Below are 19,801 nucleotides of genomic sequence, written 5' to 3'. Positions count from 1 at the left end.
GATTGAAGGAAATAAAAGCATAAAACATAGCGGTGTTGTCCAAAGTCCAGTGCAACCAACGGGCCTCTGGCATTATACCAAGAGCCAAGTACATCAAGTTCTCCTCCATGATATACAGATGGGAGATGTGATAGGCTCCTGACAAAAATAGCACCAGCAGTATATCTCACAGCAGAAACAAGTAAAAACAGGCTTCAGTTAGGCAGGTTTGAGCCTTTGTATGCAGAATGGATTCAGTCTTTTCTGTTGTTGGATCCTGTGTTGACTGGGATGTCAGAAGTCTGCTGCTCTTCACTGCAATTTTCATCCTTACTGCAGATTATATTAAGAACCGTCGGCCACACAGCTTCCCTCCAGGACCTCGGGTATTTCCTATTGTGGGCAACATATTCAGTGTGGATTACAACAGGGCCCATGAGAGTATGACACAGGTAGATCAACAGATGTCTGAGTTATAACGTAAATGCGACTGATAGGATGTTATCTGTTATCTGTTACAAGAAGCATCTTGCACTTTGTCATTTCACGCATCCACTTACAGTTAGCAGGGAAATATGGAGATGTGTACAGCCTGCGAATGGGCCAGAGGTGGATTGTGGTGTTAAATGGGTTTGAGGTTCTGAAAGAAGCTCTGGTAAATCAGGGAGACAGTGTGGTGGACCGCCCGGACCTCCCGCTAGAGATGGACGTCGGTCATGGACTAGGTAAGAAGACACAAATCACAGCCTGTGTATTAACTCACTGATATTATGAGTCCAGTTATAAAAGAAACAGAGTGAGTGAATACACTGTGTGAAAGTTTTTCCCTGAATCAGTTTTGTAGCTACTTTGTGTTTGTTCATACTGTTTAATAAGTTCAAAGGTTGTGTTCTACCCTTTCACCAGCATGAAAATTGGAACCAACCAGCGCCTATGTTGCAATCACTGGACTCCACAGATGATTTGTTCATTTGTGCAACCTTAAATGAAAATGTAAATGCATTCCCTGTAAGCTCAGCCCTCAAAATGGCAGCTGGGTCCTCTTTTGTTCCTCAGACAGAAGACAGCATGGATGTACTCAGTTTCTATATGTGAGACTCTGCCTATGGAGCCATTTTTCAAACATGATTGGTCACTGTTGCATATGACCTACTACATCAACAACAAAACACAAGAAGCGACTCGCTGCTCTTCCCTAGGTACACCCTGTCTCTTATTTGAAATCTCCTCGCTCCTCGATCCTCGCTTCAACCCGAAGTTGTTAAAGCGAAGTTTTATATGTTATTGGTTTTCTGATGTATCACCATTTGTTTAATATAGAAAGACTTTTCTTTTCACAATCTGTTATTTCTCTCATTAACTTTTATCATGAACACAAAGTCAGAGAGAGAAGGAGAGTCTGCCAGACAGCAAGAAACATGTTTGACATCGTCTTCATTTCCATTCAGTCACACCTCACATCTGATCATTCCTGAGTGTTGGATTTGATGAGTTAGGTTTCAATTTTCCTGGAAACATTTAGCCTGATGAATAATTTCTAATGTTTAAAAGATGCCATCATCATATTCTGGGTTATCGAATGATACATTTACAAACTGAATACCAATAAATACAGATGTGAATAATGAATAAATAATGTAAACACACTCTGTGCCTCTGGGCAGGCATAAATACAGAACACAAGCTGTTATTCATTTGCAAGTGCTTGTTAACTCTATTAGGATGCATATGCAGACACAAACTCCACCAAAAGTCTCGACAGTTTTTATATGATAACTGATACGTGTAGTTGTCAGGCGGAAAATTTGCATGCAGATTTTCCATATTTCACATCACACTGGTGAGAAACAGCTTGACAGCGTATTGATAAATGTAAATTACAGGCCTGAGGAACCAATTGTTCCTCTTATCTTACTATATAATGACAAAAACTCTGTGTGTGGGTGTGTCTGTGTGTCTCTTCCACGTTTTTCTCCTCACTGACTTGGTCAATCCATGTGAAATTTGGCACAGTGGTAGAGGGTCATGGGAGGATGCGAATTAAGCAATATTACATCAATTGGCCAAAGGGGGGCGCTATAGCAACTGATTGAAATTGCAAACTTTGAATGGGCATATCTCATGCCCCGTATGTCATAGAGACATGAAACTTTGCACAGAGGTGCCTCTCCTCATGAGGAACACATTTGCCTCAAGAACCCATAACTTCCGGTTATATAGATTTCCCGCCATTTTGAATTTTTTGAAAAACATTTAAATTAATCTTTTCCTAGGAAGTTTGACCGATCTGCATGAAACTCAGTGAACATAATCTAGGGACCAATATCTAAAGTTGAAAACTTACTAAAACTGAGCTTCTATAAGGCAATGAATATTGTGGAGGGCGTGGTTCATCACATAAGGGTGTGTAACATCTCAAGGGTTTCACCGATCACCACGCAACTTTGTAGGCATATGACCACACATAATCTGAGGGGACCCCTCCATTATTGACCTCATCAAACAAAATGGGGGCGCTCGAGAGCTAATTTCTTATCTAGGCCTAACCGCCATATTGATTTTTACTAAACTTGGTAGATATGTAGAACAGGACGCCTCAAGGTGACTGGAGAAATGTAACTCTAATTGGCAACTGGGTGGCACTATAACAACAGAGAATTGGCTAAAATGCGACCGATCGTTGTGGCTGCAATCGCACTATCAAATTCACAAAAACTCTGTCTGAATACATTGCTCTTCTTAATGGGTTCAGTTGACTATTTAATCTGCAATTTCCTATGACCTGTATCCCCCACACACACCATGTGAAACTGTATGTGGGCAACTGTGCACTCAGTGGGTATGGACTAACATTTGCACAAAGGGCCTTCCATAATTAAGAGCATTGTTGTTTATAGAAAACACTTAGCCAAAGTAATATCTAGCCACTATGTTTGGTCATTGATCCACTTGGACGGGGGAAGACTGATTTAACGGCTGACTGATAAACTTTAATTCACCAAGTTACTGGGAATGCTTAGGTTCATGCAAGGCTGCAAAGTGATTATTAGACATTTATTTAAAATAGGATTGTTTAATACTAAATTAATGCGTACAAAATTGTCAAAACTGTAGTCCAAACACACCTGAAATTGCTTGAAAAGGATCTTGGTTTTCTAGCCCATCTCGTAAAAATAGGTGTGACCATGATGTAGCCTACCCAGATGTGCCGATCTGGTGTATTGCTGAAAATGCCTACCTTGTCCCCTGAATTTCTTTCTGTATGTCTTGTAAAACATTATATCCTGCATTAACTTGTTCAAATTAATAATTTACCTGCACTTTGAGAAGTTCTATCTGCTTTCCTGTTGGTGTACTTAACACATAATAACAAATACATTTTCACAGGTAGCTGATGATTTTTTCAGCTGTTGCAAAAATAAACACTGTCTCCCAAATATTTTGACCATTCTTAAAAAAGAAAAGCCTTGTCTCTTGTCTTGAAATGTGTTGAAAGCTAAGCATTTTTTAGATGGGACTGTAATCTGTAATGTGTAAATTAAATTGATTTTGTCACATTTCATTTTCATCTACTCTTGATGTATTTCCCATCAGGTGTAATGTTCAGTAGTGGCAACAGATGGAAGCAGCAGAGGCGATTTACACTTTCAACCCTAAAATATTTTGGATTTGGCAAGAAGTCTCTTGAGCCTGTCATCTTGGATGAATTTACACATTGTGCAAAAGACCTCATCAGCTATAAAGGTAATTCGTAAAAGCACAGCACATCATTAAGAATGATACACAATCAGAAATACCCAATTTACATCTAATTTTCTGTTTAATTGTGGAGGTAAACCATTCAATCCTCAATTCTCCATCGACAACGCTGTCTCCAACATCATCTGCTCCCTGGTTTTTGGTCATCGCTTTGAGTACAATGATGAGAAGTTCATGAAACTGATGAAGTGGTTTGACAGATGTGTCATGATTCATGCCTCCATCTGGGCACAGGTACGGCATTTTTAAGTCATCGATGAAGTCTAAATGCTGCACTACTGTTTTGCAATACATTCCAAATCACGAGTTATTTAGTGGCTCTATTTGGGTGTAAAATTTACACACATACACAAAGCACAAATTGAAATTGTGTAAGATGCAGATCTTTGTCAATGGAATTTCGGTATTTGGTAGTGATTGTAGTAGAAAACCTTTCACTGAGAGGCTTTATCATTATGTTATTGTTCCATTCTGCTCTCCTCTGCAGCTTTACAACTCATTCCCTCTGCTGATGAGACGTTTGCCAGGGCCACATCAGACAGTCCAGCACATCTGGAACAATTTAAAGGACTTCGTAAGAGCACAGATGAAGGAGCACCAACAGAACTGGGATCCCTCAGACCAAAGAGACTTCATCGACTGCTACCTGAATGAGATTGAGATGGTGATTGACGCTAGATGTAACTTTGTATTTCTTAAACTGTAGTGCTCATGAAGACGCTTAGAGTTCACTTCCTGTAAACATCATATCTGCTTGTTTTGCAACTTCATCAGAACTATCAGCGGGACTTTTCACTGGCACCATTTCTGGCTGGTCTGTTTTGAAAAGTGCAACGACCTTATATGCACTTAGTGCCATAGCCTCTGCCTTACAGCACTATCTTTTTAAGTCTTACCAATTTTAATCTTTAACAAAGCAAAGGCTTTTAATATTCTTTCAAGGTACAGGACCAGCACAAATTAAAAGCTTTTTTGATTTACTTACTGAAGTTACCATCATAAATGGTCTTGGCTGTAAAAGTGCTGATATACTGTAGCTGTTTAAAATGATTTTACAGCATGTTTTTAACACATGTATTTGGTAATATTCTCAGAATAAGGGGCAGGCTGACAGCACTTTTGATGAGGAAAACCTGATTACTTGTGTCTTGGACCTGTTTGTGGCTGGCTCTGAGACCACATCCACCACTCTGCGCTGGGCTTTCCTCTACATGGCAAAGTACCCTGAGATCCAGGGTAAGATCACTGACCAAGCCAAAGAATATCTTTGCTCTTATTCAATCATGTGCAAGTGGGTGACACCAGAACAAAGGATACAGTATTGTAACCCTAGTTATAATAGCACAGGTGGAGCCCTCTACTGGTCTTTATGTGTAATGCACTCCTCCAATCAAGAGCATGCAGTCACCCCATGAAATGTGCATAAATGTTTCAGGCCAATCAAGACATGCCTACCTGAATAGGTGCCCACAGTATAAGGAGGCATATCACACCATGACTTATTCGACGCCCTCTTAATCAAGCAGCACCAAAGCAACAGGGCCCCTAGTTAGAGGGCTCTGCGTCTGTATTAATGAACTAGCGATAACATATCTTAACCTTCATTGTATCTCACACAGTCTCTGCCCTCCACTGGACTCTAGTCAAATAGTGGGTGGGCAACCTGTCGCAACATATAACTGTAGATCAACTCAGCCACACTGATCCTGACCAGGAATGCTAGCTCGTGACTGAGTGTGACTCGTGGAGCCCACAGAGGGTGGAACCTTCGTGAGATAGAACAAGTTCATCGATGGTCATTTTAAATTTGTAAAAATGAGATACATCACATTAAGACTTTTACTCCAAATATTGTTCAGATGAAGCGTAATCACCAGTGCTGTTAACATTTATGGCTGCTTCTGTGCAGCAAGCATACACCAGTAATGAGTGCAATATGCAATATCTGTACATGCATGTACATGCCTGCAACCTCAGTTGTCACACCCTCTTTTAGCCCATTGGCACAAACACAGACACACACCTTTACACAGCTAACCAACCAACAGAGCAAACTAATACTAGTCTGTTTACTAACGTGGCAGTGCTGCATTGAGCTTCATCTCTCCATGAGTCTTCTGCAGCCTGTTAATGAACTACAGTTTCAACCTTTGTCTCTGTTCCTCTCCTGCTGCACAGCAAAGGTCCAGGCTGAGATAGACAGAGTCATTGGACAGTCCAGACAGCCGTCCATGGACGATCGTGCAAACTTGCCCTACACTGAAGCTGTCATTCATGAGATCCAGAGGATGGGCAACATAGTTCCTCTCAGCCTGCCTCATGTTACTACCAAGGACATCCAGCTGGGAGGCTACACAATCCCAAAGGTCAGTTGTACTATGTAAGGTCTATGTCACATCTATTACCACGTTACATCTTTGTAAACTGTGATTATGATTCCAACCACCAGGGCATTACAGTAATTCTCAATCTGACCTCGGTGCTGTTCGACAAGAAAGAGTGGAAGACGCCCAACACCTTCAACCCAGGACACTTTCTGAACGAGGAGGGCAAGTTTGTGAAGCGAGCTGCTTTCATCCCTTTCTCTGCTGGTGAGGAGCAACACAATGTCTTGTTTTTTGTTTTTTATTGTATCTTCACCTGTTTATACCGGAGCCTGTCTCAGCATTCACTGTGACTCTGGTGTTTTCTCACATAATGCTGTTGGATTGGCCTAGAGGAACCAATGTCTGACCAGTGACTTTGGTGAACCTCTGACCTTTTGTCTGGACCTGACATTTACAAAATATATGATTGTTAACAGAACAGTTAGCAGTTCCACGTCTCATAAAAGCCTAACAGTATGAGAATGACGACCACTGTTGTCTCATTTTCACTTTGTTTCTGTTTGTTTTTCTCTCTCAGGTAAGCGGGTGTGTCTCGGAGAGAACCTGGCCAGGATGGAGCTTTTCCTCTTCTTCACCTCCTTTATGCAGCACTTCACCTTTTCAGTGCCTGCTGGGGTGAAGCCTGTGATGGACTATTGCTTTGGCATCACTGTGGCACCACGTCCATATGAAATCTGTGTAACTTCACGCTAAAAGTAGCTACCAAACAATGTATAGACTCATACATGTTTTGGGCATCTGAGAAGTTAAATTTCTCTTTGCTGGAACTGCTAATAACTCATTGACATCTGAAATGGTGTCTCAACTAGACACTGCTTTTTGCAAGTGGCCAAACGCCCAAAACATTGGTAGCTATTGATTTAATCTAAACCGCTTTATATTCCATAGGCTTATATCTTAACCATTTTTATTTAACTACCCAACAGCATTTGAGATTGTTAAAATTAGCTCTGCCTTGACCAACTACAATTGTAAAATGATATTGGCTGATCAATACAACAATAATAATCATACTACAATATAATATTCACCAGTCTAACACTCACAGGGGGCATTTTCTGAATTGAGTACTGTTACTAAACTATACATAAATTACATTTTCAATGTTTAACATCAACTTGTATTGGAGTATCTTTATATACTTATATACAGGGGTGACTGTGGCTCAGTGGAAGAGCAGGTTGTCCACCAATCGGAAGATTGGCAGCTCGATCCTCCGCTCCTCCAGCCTACATGTCAAAGTATCCTTGAGCAAGATGCTGAGCCCCGAAATTGCTCACAATAACTGTTACATTGGTGTGAGAGTGTGTTTAAAAACTAAGTAGCAGGTGGCACCTCGCCTCGCCCACCAGTGTATGAATGAATGGATGAATGTGACTCGTAGTGTAAAAAGATTTCATTATTTTCAGCAGTTTACGTAAGTTTGAGATCAAAAGTCGGATCTAATTTGCCTGATTTTCACTGCAAACTGAATACTTGAACTACCCTGGAAACTATGCAGCAAGATTGTTCAGAAAAAATACACACATAGATAAATGTCTTTTACTTTTGAGAACTTTCTTCTCCTTCTTTCTCCCAGTAAATCTCTTATTTGGTCTGACCAATGACTAGGAAATTGAAACACCTCAGTGGTGATGCTGATGGCCCCAAAGTCAGTGTGAAAACAGACAGAGTTCAGGTGTGTAGACAGTAGGGTAGAATTGTCCATGAAGTCATCACCAGAGGAGGCCCTTTCCACAGTCTTCTCATTGATAATAACAGCTGTACAACACATTTCCTGTGCTTAAGAGTTGGTTGCCCTCTGCTGGACACATATGGTAATTTTCTACAGTTCTATCTGCAGGCATGTCAAATAAAATGCCAGAGAAGAAGAAATGGAGATTAAAAGCTTCAGCACTGGATAATCTGTCAGTAGTATGATCAAACTTGTTTGATTACAGATGGGAGATGTGAGGAGTTCTTAAGAGATTTTATAATGTTCAGTTCAGTGGTTCCCAAACTTTTTTCAGACCCCTTCTCAATTGTTAATTAAACTGGCGACCCCTGAGTAAGTGACATATTTTATGGATATTTCATATTCTGTTTAATACATAACAATAATAATACAGAGCAACTGATGGACTGTACAAATGACCCAATTAGTGAATGCAATACCTGCAGGAAGTTATGTAAACAAGTGGTTTGGCTCAGTTTATTTCTACATATTGCATCAGAGGTGACGTATATCTTGAATGAAGGCCTTAATTGTAAAAATGATTTTATTTAGCTTTCTTAACAGAAATATATTAAATCCTGCAGTATAGGCCCACTATATATATATATAGATATGTATTTTAATTTTTCTTACACCCCTGAAATTAATAAAGCCTCACGACCCCCAGGTAGCTTTTTCGAGCCCCTAGTGGGGGTCAGGACACCCACTATGATACGATACGCTACGATATACTTTATTGTCCCTGTAGGGAAACTTGTTGTGGACTCTGGAGCTGCATAAGTACTGCTGCCTTACAATAATGGTCCAGAAGAAATAAAAAGCATACACCATAAAAACATATACTACCCATAACAGTATTGCATATCAGCCATTCATGTATTGCACATAACACCAGCACACCACGGGGCAACATAAGCAAAGCACAACAAAGCCCCTAAAGTGTTATGCAACATTATTTAAACCCTTTTTTAAATGATTCAGTTTAAATTTGGGCGTCCTGTATTGTCTGCCCGTGGGTAAAAGCTTGTACTTAGCGTGGAGAATGTGGGAAGAGTCAGACAGTGTTCTCTATGCTTATCTGAGAACAGCCCGCTCATACAGTGTCTGGAGGGACGGGTGTTCCTTCCTCCCCGTGACATTCATGGCTTCTGAACCAGACAAGCAAGTGTTCAAGATCATGCTGGTGCAGATGTTTCATTGATGCATTAACAGTACTGTAGTGGGTCCATTTTTGGCAAGTCTACACTGAAGGTACATAATGGTTGCTGTATTTGGTGAACTTTGCAGTGCATGCCCACGGGGACATGGCGCAGTGTGCCCACTGTGCCCACAGTAGACCTACTGTGTGTCCACAGTTTGACCAGCCCACTGTGGACCCTTCTACCACTGTGAAATGTGGGGCCTGGTGGGCAAAGCTACTGCATTTCAAAACTATTAATTAAAGCTTAATTCTAATTTTTTCTATGAAAATTCTGCAGTATTCATTGATGTTTTGATGCCCCAAATTAAGTTCATGCTATTTGCTCTTTGAAATAAATGTGCTGTAGTCTTATAGTGACCTCACTGTCACTGATATGACAGCTGTGCAACACAATTCCTGTGCTGATCATGGTGAAAAATGGACACAGAAACTTCATCAACCATTGCCTGAATGACATTCAGAAGGTGGACGAAAAACTATAAGCAAATAAATAAATAACTATACTACACATTCCTCAGTCCCAGCTTCTCAGTTAAAACATCTCTCACTTTTCTTTGTATTACATCACTTGTATTGATTGATTGGAAGAAATAAACACATGCACAGAATCTAAATGCTACAGCATGTGCAGCGTTTGCTTCCAGCAGTTTCAGGGGAGATGCTTTCCTGTTTAACGTCACAACAAGTTCCATGATAAAAGTTTTCCCCTCAGTCTGACGTTAAAGAAGTCGAGTGGCCTGCACCGAGCTCTGATCTGACCCTTGCCAGAGAGAAGATCTTTGGTGGCTTATATAATGCCTTTATATGAGCCTAAATGAGTTGTAGTTAAAATAAATTAAAAAGTCTGAAATGCCATTTCCATGGATTGAGATGATATTACCAAAGATAAAATATGGGTTTTGTTTCAACATTAGAGAGACGTTTGGGGGTCCTCCCCCTAAGATGCTTGGGCGTCAAACACTTCATTTCCTGCATTCTGGTGAATGTTTATGCTTCTTATTCTTTTACTTTTATGGCATATTATAACCACAGAGGTGTCGTTTTAGCAGTTTGTCAAAATAAAATAAAAGTCCGATATATTCATGTTTTCATTGGCAGGAAATAATGCACGTGATGCCCACACACCCCCATTTTCATGTTTTTATTGGCAGAGACTCGTGCATGTGTTGCCCCTGCACACACACATATACAGATACAGACATACACAAAATCTACACTAATGTGATTGGAATCAGAAACCACAACTTCATTATCATAACAGGCTGTGAGTAAGAAGACTTCCAGTAGCTGTTGGCATACCTTAGCTAGTTGTTTGGGATGTGTGAAAAATAAAAACACAATAAACATCAAGTTTTGGTATCAGATTGTTTAAATTTGCCTGTCTAATTGTCTTACATCTGAAAAGATTGCACTTTGTCTTACTCACACCATACGACAAATTCTACTGCAAAAAATTAGAATAACTATTTTAAGATCACTGACTCAGAGTGTTAGATACCCCTTTTCCAGGTATGAAGAGGTCAAAGTACAGGGGCAACAGTAGGCCTTTGCTGTGTTGCCAGGACCAATAACATCAAGCTTCTCCCAAACAGGAGAGCAATGGGTGATATTATTGGCTCCTGGCAAAACAACACCAGCCTTTTATCTCGCAGGAGAAGCGAGCAGACTTCAGTTGGACAGGCTTCAGCCCTTGTTTGCAGAATGGATTCACTCTTGTTCTCAGTCATTGCATCCTGTGTTGAATGGGATGTCAAAAGTCTGCTGCTCTTCATTGTAATTTTCATCCTCACCACAGATTACATTAAGAACCGTCAACCGGACAGCTTCCCTCCAGGACCTCCGGCAATTCCTATTTTGGGCAACATATTCAATCTGGATTACCAAAGGGGCCATGAGAGTATGACACAGGTAGATCAACAGATGTAAAAAAAAAAAAAAAAAAAAAGTATCTTTTAAAAAGCAATATGTCAGTTTATAGGACTGTTATCTGTTATATGAAGCATCACGCTCTTCCTCCTCTCTCAAACCGCTCGCAGTTGGCAAAGAAATATGGAGATGTGTACAGCATGCGAATGGGCCAGGCGTGGATGGTGGTGATAAACGGGTTTGGGGCTGTGAAAGAAGCTCTGGTACATCAGAAAGACAGCCTGGTGGACCGTCCACCCTTCCCACTGGTCCTTAGCCTAACCAATGGACGAGGTGAGAAGACATGAAACACTTACTTTTTTTCCTCCAATCACTGTTAAAGTTTAATAAGCTTAAAGATTATGCTTTGCCCTTTTCGTGAGTGTGTTGTATTTTTAAGGTACAGACACTATGTCACATTGTTTTGAATAAACAAAAGAACTTATTGGTGAACATATGTGCAAGTTATTTGAATTAACAAAGACAGGGTGGTGCTTTTGCTACTGACAATCTGAGTTTTCGCAAACCTTCATGACTCTTCTGTGTGCTTGTTTTGATCTGCATCTCCTCCTGTGTAATTGTTCTAGAATCAATTAGCGAAGTGTTGATAACTTTCCTGACAGTGTACTTCACACACAGTTAGCAGTTACAAAAATAATTAAATGTATCAGAAGCTAAATTAAACCAAAAAGAGTTCTGTATAGCATGGGATTCCTTCATTTTTCTGGTTTTAATTTACTTAATTTGTATCTGCTTTTGATGTATTTCCTATCAGGGTTAAGTCTTAGCAGTGGGAACCCTTGGAAGCAGCAGAGGCGTTTTGCTCTTTCAACCCTCAGAAATTTTGGACTTGGCAAGAAGGGAGCTGAACAAGTCATCTTACAAGAATTTACACATTGTGCAAAAGACTTCAGTAGCTACAAAGGTTAATATTTAATGCACAGTGAAACATTTAAAACGATACACAATGACAAGTGTGAAATTTACATTTAATTTTCCGTTTAACTCTCAAGGTAAACCATTCGATCCTCACCTCACCACCAACAAAGCCGTCGGTAACATCATCTGCTTCCTGGTTTTTGGTCATCGCTTTGAGTACCATAATGAGGACTTCACAAAAGTAATGAAGATGTTTGGAAAAGGTCTCCGCATTCAAGGCTCCATCTGGGCACAGGTACGGCATTTCAAAGCTACTGATGAACTCTTGATGCTGTGTAAAATTGTTGCGCAATATATTTCACATTGTGAATCAGTTCACAGTTGAGTTCAGTAGTCATGTTACTGGGTGTGTTTAAGCACAGGTATATAATACTTAGTACAGACACAGCTCAAGTTGCATAATGTGTAAACTGCACAAGAGCCAATTTGTAAATGAGACTTCAATATTTTGTTTTGATTGATAAATGCCTATCAATATGTTACTGTTCTGATCTGCTCTACTCTGCAGTTTTACAACGCATTCCCTTTTGTGATGAGATATTTGCCAGGGCCACATCAGACGGTCCAGCACATGTGGAAGGATGTAAAGGACTTCATAAGAGAACAGATTAAGCAGCACAGACAGAACTGGGATCCCTCGGACCAAAGAGACTACATCGACTGCTACCTGAATGAGATTGAGATGGTGACTGAGATGTTGCTTTGTTTATCTTACACTGTGTTCATAAAGATACTCAGTGCTCAGCTGCTGTGAACATCATAACTGCTGACCTGATGTGCACTTTTGTCACAGCCTTTGCCTTATAGCACTATCTTTTAAGGCCTTGTCTCCAACAGCATACACCTATTTTAATCTAACAAATAAAGTGATTAATAGTGTTTTACTCTACTTACTTAAAGGGCCAGTGTGTAATATTTGGCATGGTTTATTGTCAATCTGAATCTGAATATTCTACCCATTAATATGTTTATACAAGTGTATAATCGCTATAAAATAAAATTCGTTTGGTTCTCGTAGCCTTATAATTATGCTTTTATATATATATAGCAAGGGCCTTGCTTTAGAGAGGTCGCCATCTTGCGCTGTCATGTATGTACGGCAGACCGAGCGGACAATCCAGCCAGCCAGAGAACGTGTTTCGCATGTATAAATGAACCAACGAAGACAGTGGAAGGAAGGAAGAAGGAGGAGGAAACAGCAGAGAGTGTTAGTAGTTCGTCGATAGAGAGTAGTGAAAAGTTTTTTTAGTTATAAAGTTTGCGAATGGACCACACTTACCACGCAACAGGAGAGAATGAACCTGAACCGTCATCTGCGAGGAAAAGAAGATGCAACTTCACTCCTTGTGATGCACTCTCTGCGGCGCTTTTCCTCCTGATGATATAGCTCCCCAACGATGGAAGCAGTAGCACCGAATCCCATTCTGTGCATTCAGCCTCTCTTCTCACCCGCTCAGCATCAAGCACATAGAGTTCCTCATCTGTATGCTCCGGCTCAAAGGTATGGCTCTGTGTCCGCTACAAGAAACTCTTCAAAATCGCGTTCAAAGTCGTCCATTGCAGCTACTATAGTCCGGAGATATTGCTAGGCTAAATAAACAGCTGAGCTCTGTTTACAGGCTACGCTGTCAATCAGTGTGCAGGCTGGAGATTGAGCAGAGAGGGGAGGGGGGTCCCCACTCGGTATGGTAAACGAGTATGTGTGTAAAGTTATGGAGTGTGTGTGTTACGCCAGAAGAGTCAGAGTTTGGGACGGAGTCTTTGACCCCCTGGAGTGTTACCGGAGTTTCTGGAGTGCTCAAATGAACGGGCCTTTTCCCCAAACGCTCCTGCTCGTGAGGGATTCATTACAATATCGTAACATGGCTTAGATTTCTAAATAAATATTCACCTCGTCGCTAGATAGACCTACTCCTGAAAAACTCGTGCGCAAGGCTTTTTGTTCCTACGAGGCCACTGTCATTTACGACAGGAGGGGTGAGCGAGTGAGCCCTGCAATCTAGAATTTGACCACTGATGTCCCTGTTTTCCACCCATTTTACACACTGGCCCTTTAAGTTACAATTTTAAATGATTATAACCTTGGCTGTGGCTGTAATAGTGCTGACATTTAGTTGATATAAATCATTTTGCAGCGTGTTTTTAATACTTCTGTTTGTATATATTCTCAGAATAAGGAGCATGCTGAGGATGAGGGTTTTGATAGGGAAAACCTGGTCATGTGTGTCTTTGATCTGTTTTCGGCTGGCTCTGAGACCACATCAAGCACCTTGCGCTGGGGTTTCCTCTACATGGCAAAGTACCCAGAGATCCAGGGTAAGATCACTTATCAGACCAGTGAAGCTCTTTGTTCTTACTCAGTCACGTGTGGCGCAAATAAAATGTATTGTTGGTAATTCTGAGGTCGTAAAAAATAAATGCCAGTGTTTTCAGTTCTCTGGTAATGCTGGTGGCATACAATAGACTTTAACCCAAAAACCCAACATAGAGACAGTTGGAGTCGAATTAAAGTTTGTGTTGGCTGTATTCCAAAAGCAGGACAGGGTCAAAACCAAGAGATCAGAAAGTGAAGGCAAGCCGGACCAGACAGGGAAGCAGACAAAGAATCATCAACCTATGATGCTGGAAAGCTAGAGTGGATGCAAACTAGACAATCTGGAGGAGAGTTAGCAGACTGGATTCTCCTTCACCGGCTTCAGGTGGGAGATGTGGAAGGAGGGGTGGATGTGCATGACCTGGACAAGGTGAAGATTGCTGCAGGGTTGATGACCATGATGAGGGCTCAGGGATGCAGCAGTGGTAAGCAGTCCTCTGATAGAAGGAAAGTGGATCAAGACTGTATCCAGGTGCGTCAACAGAGATGAATGAAGGCCTGAACTAATGAAACATTGGCTCCTCGTTCCTCCTATGGGAAGAGGGGAGGTTGGTAACCACAGGAACACTGGTAGGGGAAGACGCTGGTGGCAGGACTGGGATGGGTGTTGTGGGCTTGTCTAGACCAAGTATAATAATTGAGAGAAGATGCAACACAGGCTTCTTCATCTCCTGATCATCTGGATTGGGGGTGAAAGCCAAAGGATAGGCTGAAGGTGGCTCCCAGGAGGCTGCATAACTCAGTCCAGAAAGGAGAGATGAACTGGGGTCTCCAGTCAAAGACAATGTCTCTGGGAAGACCATGCACACATGGAGAAATGATCAACAACAGTGAGGACGGCAGTGTTACCATATGATGGGGGCAGGCCAGCACTGTGAACCCTCTTATGACTGGGTCAAGGTTGCAAATCAATGCAAATCTGTCTATTCATGTGGCAGTGCTGCTCTGTGCGTCATCTGTCCAGGAGTCTTTACGATGTACTTTTGCAGCCTGTTGATAAAATACTGTGTCAACTGCTGTCTGTTCTCCTTCTGTTGCACAGCAAAGGTCCAGGCTGAGATAGACGAAGTGATTGGACAGTCCAGAGAGCCCACCATGGAAGATCGTCAACACCTGCCCTACACTGATGCTGTCATCCATGAGATCCAGAGGATGAGCAACATAGTTCCTCTAAGCTTTCCTCATTTTACCAACAAGGAGATGCAGCTTGATGGCTACACAATCCCAAAGGTCAGTTCTCCTATGCAAGTCTAATGTCACATACAGTACACTATCATGTTTTCACATTTATGAATTGTCATTATCATTACAAACACCAGGGAGTCACAATAATCCCCAATCTGACCTCGGTGCTGTTCGACAAGAATGAATGGAAGACGCCCAACACCTTCAACCCAGGACACTTTCTGACTGAGGAGGGCAAGTTTGTGAAACCAGCTGCTTTCATCCCTTTCTCTGCTGGTAAGAAGCGACACAATCTCTCTTCATATAATGATTGCAGATCCCAGCAATATTTGAATGAAAGTTTCAGCATTTCAAATGGAAGGTTCCTGACATGTTAAGCTGTTGTTACGTTTACCATTACTTTTGCTCTACTGGTGGGCTCCAACAAAGCCTAAAAATGGCAATGTCTGAACGCAAGTGCAAAAAACTGCAGTTCCTTGACTGTCCACTTGAGGCTGGCTCCAAAAGCAAATCAGGCCCCAATGAACACCCATGTTAAAATCATAGACGGTAAAAATAATGGATGTAGCTACCATGACATCATCCATTGGTTTCTGGACTCCCATCTTAAGCCTAGAGTTCGGTATTGCGGCTATCGCCATCTTAGGTTTTTTGGAGCCAGAAGTGACTATATTTGTGCGGGAAGCCGGAGGAGTGGATCTGACTGAGAAAGCAAGAACACTATCAGCAGACAACCTGTCACTCCAAGCAACCCGTCGGTAATTATGGCCATTCAAAGGACTGCAGTTTTTGCCACTTCTATGTTGGCTTCATTTTTCAGCCTTGGAGGTTACCACCTGGTTAAAATACCCGACTGTACAGTAGAAATAAAAATGTTCACAGCCTGATACAAGAACTGGTTTTGGTCTATATCGCTAATTTCTACATTCATCACAACTGTATGAGGGGGTGAAGTTTTAAATACCATTTACACCCATTTTCTTTTTCTAATGGTAAAGTGTGGGGCCACTTAAGTGACGGCCTGTCTGTGAGGCACACCTACAGTGTTTGAGTCAGGTCTACCCCTTCCTCAACAGTTCCAGCCTCTCGTCAAATATGGTCATTTCTGGCCAAATAACAAATCACGACGGCCAAAACACCAAACTTAAGGCTTTAAAACAGGAGTCCACAAACCAATGGGACAAGTAACAGCAGCTATGTCCATTATCCTATACAGTCTATGAGTCTGACTAACGATTTAAGTGAACCTTGAAGCTTTTGTCAAGACCTGAAATCAGGACAAAATTTCTAACAGCTGCCAGAACAGTTAACAGTTCTATTTTCAGTAACACTTCATAAGACAGCCCGTGTTTTAGAGTGTACCTCTCACCCACTTTCCCGGGAGTTAGCATATAACTCCCTGGAACTTACATGTACTTTCCCAGGAGTTAGAGCATAATTCCTCCCGGTCACTTACCACATACTTTCCCAGGAGTTAGAGTATAACAACACGGTCACTTGGCATATACTTCCCCGGAAGTTAGGTTATAACTCCTCCCAGTCACTTACCACATACTTTCCTGGGAGTTAGAGTATAACTCGCGGTCACTTAGGACATACTTTCCCGGGAGTCATACGTTAACTTCCGGGAAAGTGGGCGAGAGGTACACTCTAAAACGCGGGCTGTCTTATGAAGTGTTACCCTATTTTCTTTAAAGACCCCACAAGAATGACTACTGCTGTTGCACTGAGCTATTTTGACCCCTGGGCCAAACTGTGTGTCAGAGAAATGTTCAGTTTGTTTTAATTTGTTTTCCTGTCTCAGGTAAGCGGCAGTGTGCCGGGGAGAGCCTGGCAAAGATGGAGCTTTTCCTCTTCTTCACCTCCTTCATGCAGCACTTCACCTTCTCCATGCCTGATGGGGTGAAGCCTCCAATGGACTTTTACTTTGGCATCACTCTGCCACCACGTCAATATGAAATCTGCATAAACTCACGCTTAGAGTAGCTCTGATGAAAAACATATACCTATCTATATACCTACAATGAATATGATTATGAATATGATCATGAATATGAATATGGATATGATCATGATTATGATTGTGATCATGATTATGTGTGACAGAGTTTAATGAATATTTAGATGACATGTTATTAGGTCCACTGTATATATACTGCATATATTTCTTTCATGCAGTAAAACTGTGATGTACTTTTGTTTTGTTTGTGGTTTTTTTTTAATTAGTGGGTTCCAAGCCATGATTGTGACACCTCTGTTTTAATATTTTAAATGCTGTTAGTTAAATGTGACATGAGACACTTTGCCTACTTTGCCATAACATATTCTCATAGCACGACAGTGGGCAGATTTGAAATGACTTTCATTAAAGAGTAAAATGTGTGGTGCGCCTTAGAAATGTATATTATGTTCCACTTTTTACTTCTAGTACATGTCAGGAGGACATTGAGGTCAATATACAGAACACACCTTTTATTTTATATTATCTTTGTAATGCCCAGTTCATTCAAGAGCAAAATAAAGAAGGGAGCTCCGCTCAGCAAACATATAGATAAACCAGAAATGTATTCAGGATAACTCAACCTTAGCAAAACTATAATGTATTATGTCAGCAATCGCTAGTGTAGTGAGGGTGTTGCATGTGAGGAAAAGATTTGACCTAACTCACGTCTTCAAATTTATTTGATTAGCAGTAGCCTTGGACCAAGATGTTCATTGCATGAATGTCTTGAAAACGAACCCCGTTTTTCGTTTGGGGGTTCCCGGTCTAGACCGATTCACATCTCCATAAACATTCAAATCAAACATGTACTCACCTCATAGGAACAGATGTTAGGAAGGTGTACGGGGGGTTGTTTGTATATCAGTTATTGTTCAGTAAACATGCATTTTATCTCTGATGTCTGAAATTTTCTTCACCCCTTCTTCATCCTGCAATGAATGAGTGCACCGGCTTTCTACTGCGCCACAGTGCCACTATAGCGGTTAGGAGGTGTATTGCACATTGGTAGTAAGAGGCTCTAGCCTTGGACCAAGTCTTGGTCACTTTATGTGTACAGTGATCAACCCTTTAAACTTTCACTAATTTTCCAAATATATATATATATATATATATTTCAAAATATTAATTTTTTCGTTGTAAACGATAACTTTCTGCCATTAGGTGCTAAGCAGGTTAAACAGTGAGCTAAATGGAAGCTGTAAAGTAATAAGAAACTAGAATTACCGACACGTGGTTGTATGCATCAGCAAACAAGCCAAGTTGCAGTCTTCATGTCTGTCCAGACTCATATATAGCCATGACAGCTGACAATGTTAATATGGATGTTGCTGCAAAATGGCTGCAAATTCAAAAAAAAAAAAAGAATGTTTCAAATGTCTCCCCTTCTGTTCCTGGGTTATGAGGTTTGATAATAATGGCCAGAAAAGTGTTTTTACAGAACATTGAGCTGTCACAGTGAAGTTAATCTGACCTTTTGGATAAAACATCTCATCACTTCATCAGAAATTCCCTAAATATTCCCCTAATTCCCTAAATCCCTTAATGTCCTTGAGATATCGTGTTGACAAGAATGGAACACATGTACATATGGACCACAGACTGTAAAAAATAATGGATGTAGCTACCATGACATCACCAATTGGTTTGTGGGCGGACATTTTGAAGCCTCAGGTTCGGCAACTTAGCCATCGCCATCTTGGTCTTTTGGAGCCAGAAGTGACCATATTTGGAGGACAGCCACTTAAGCGGTCCCAATCTTATATATGCGGAACTTTGGGCTATCATAAAATGTAAATAGGTACATTTATTTCTGCTGTAAAGTCGGGCATTTTTAACCAAGTGGTAACCTCCAAGGCTGAAAAATGAAGCTAACGGAGAAGTGCTAAAAACTGCAGATCTTTGAATGGCCATGATAAACGGCAGGTTGCTTGGAGTAACAGGCTGTCGGCTGATAGCGTCCTCGCTTTCTCAGTCAGACCCACCCCTCGCTCCTTCAGAGCTCCAGCTTCCTGCCCAAATATAGTCACTTCTGCCTCAAAAAATAAATAAATAAATAAATAAAAAAGATGGCAACGACGGAATTGCTGAACTATAGGCTTAAAATGGGAGTCCAGAAACCAATGGAAAACCAATGTCATAGTAGCTACATCCATTATTTTTACCATCTACTGTATGAATTTAACATAGTGGTCTGGTGGACTGACTCTGTTTTGGAGCCAGCATCAAGTGGTCATTCAATGAACTGTAGTTTTTGTCACTTTTGCATTGAATTCATTTTTCTGTCAAGGAGGTTGCCGCTTGGTATGGACGGACAACCCAAAAACATGAGATGCCTCCAACTGTTCCCAGTGTGGAG

The 19,801-nt window shown here is 41.1% G+C and overlaps 2 protein-coding genes across 2 annotated transcripts; both read left to right on the top strand.

Moving 5' to 3' along the window:
• Window positions 1–104: 104 nt before the first annotated feature.
• Window positions 105–9,640, top strand: LOC125896082 (cytochrome P450 2J2-like). The gene is made up of 9 exons (XM_049588414.1): window positions 105–431; window positions 542–704; window positions 3,574–3,723; window positions 3,812–3,972; window positions 4,226–4,402; window positions 4,833–4,974; window positions 5,917–6,104; window positions 6,188–6,329; window positions 6,643–9,640. Exons 1-9 carry the CDS (start codon window positions 228–230, stop codon window positions 6,816–6,818), a joined length of 1,503 nt encoding a protein of 500 aa, XP_049444371.1. The 5' UTR covers window positions 105–227; the 3' UTR covers window positions 6,819–9,640.
• A 1,053-nt stretch (window positions 9,641–10,693) lies between these two features.
• LOC125896080 (cytochrome P450 2J4-like) lies at window positions 10,694–17,825 on the top strand. Its single transcript, XM_049588412.1, has 9 exons — window positions 10,694–10,948; window positions 11,077–11,239; window positions 11,721–11,870; window positions 11,959–12,119; window positions 12,393–12,569; window positions 14,056–14,200; window positions 15,301–15,488; window positions 15,578–15,719; window positions 17,248–17,825. Exons 1-9 carry the CDS (start codon window positions 10,742–10,744, stop codon window positions 17,427–17,429), a joined length of 1,515 nt encoding a protein of 504 aa, XP_049444369.1. The 5' UTR covers window positions 10,694–10,741; the 3' UTR covers window positions 17,430–17,825.
• Window positions 17,826–19,801: the final 1,976 nt, after the last annotated feature.

This window comes from Epinephelus fuscoguttatus, linkage group LG10 (assembly GCF_011397635.1).
Source record: "Epinephelus fuscoguttatus linkage group LG10, E.fuscoguttatus.final_Chr_v1".
Lineage (NCBI taxonomy): Eukaryota > Metazoa > Chordata > Actinopteri > Perciformes > Serranidae > Epinephelus > Epinephelus fuscoguttatus.
This window is presented reverse-complemented; position numbering and strand designations above follow the sequence as displayed.

Excerpts from the sequence above, each read along its gene's own strand:
- LOC125896082 (XM_049588414.1), top strand. The coding sequence starts at position 228 with ATGGATTCAGTCTTTTCTGTTGTTGGATCCTGTGTTGACTGGGATGTC. Across the intron at positions 705-3,573 it reads GGACGTCGGTCATGGACTAG|GTGTAATGTTCAGTAGTGGC; the intron begins GTAAGAAGACAC and ends ATTTCCCATCAG. Across the intron at positions 6,330-6,642 it reads TTTCATCCCTTTCTCTGCTG|GTAAGCGGGTGTGTCTCGGA; the intron begins GTGAGGAGCAAC and ends TTTCTCTCTCAG.
- LOC125896080 (XM_049588412.1), top strand. The coding sequence starts at position 10,742 with ATGGATTCACTCTTGTTCTCAGTCATTGCATCCTGTGTTGAATGGGAT. Across the intron at positions 10,949-11,076 it reads GCCATGAGAGTATGACACAG|TTGGCAAAGAAATATGGAGA; the intron begins GTAGATCAACAG and ends AACCGCTCGCAG. Across the intron at positions 12,570-14,055 it reads ACCTGAATGAGATTGAGATG|AATAAGGAGCATGCTGAGGA; the intron begins GTGACTGAGATG and ends ATATATTCTCAG.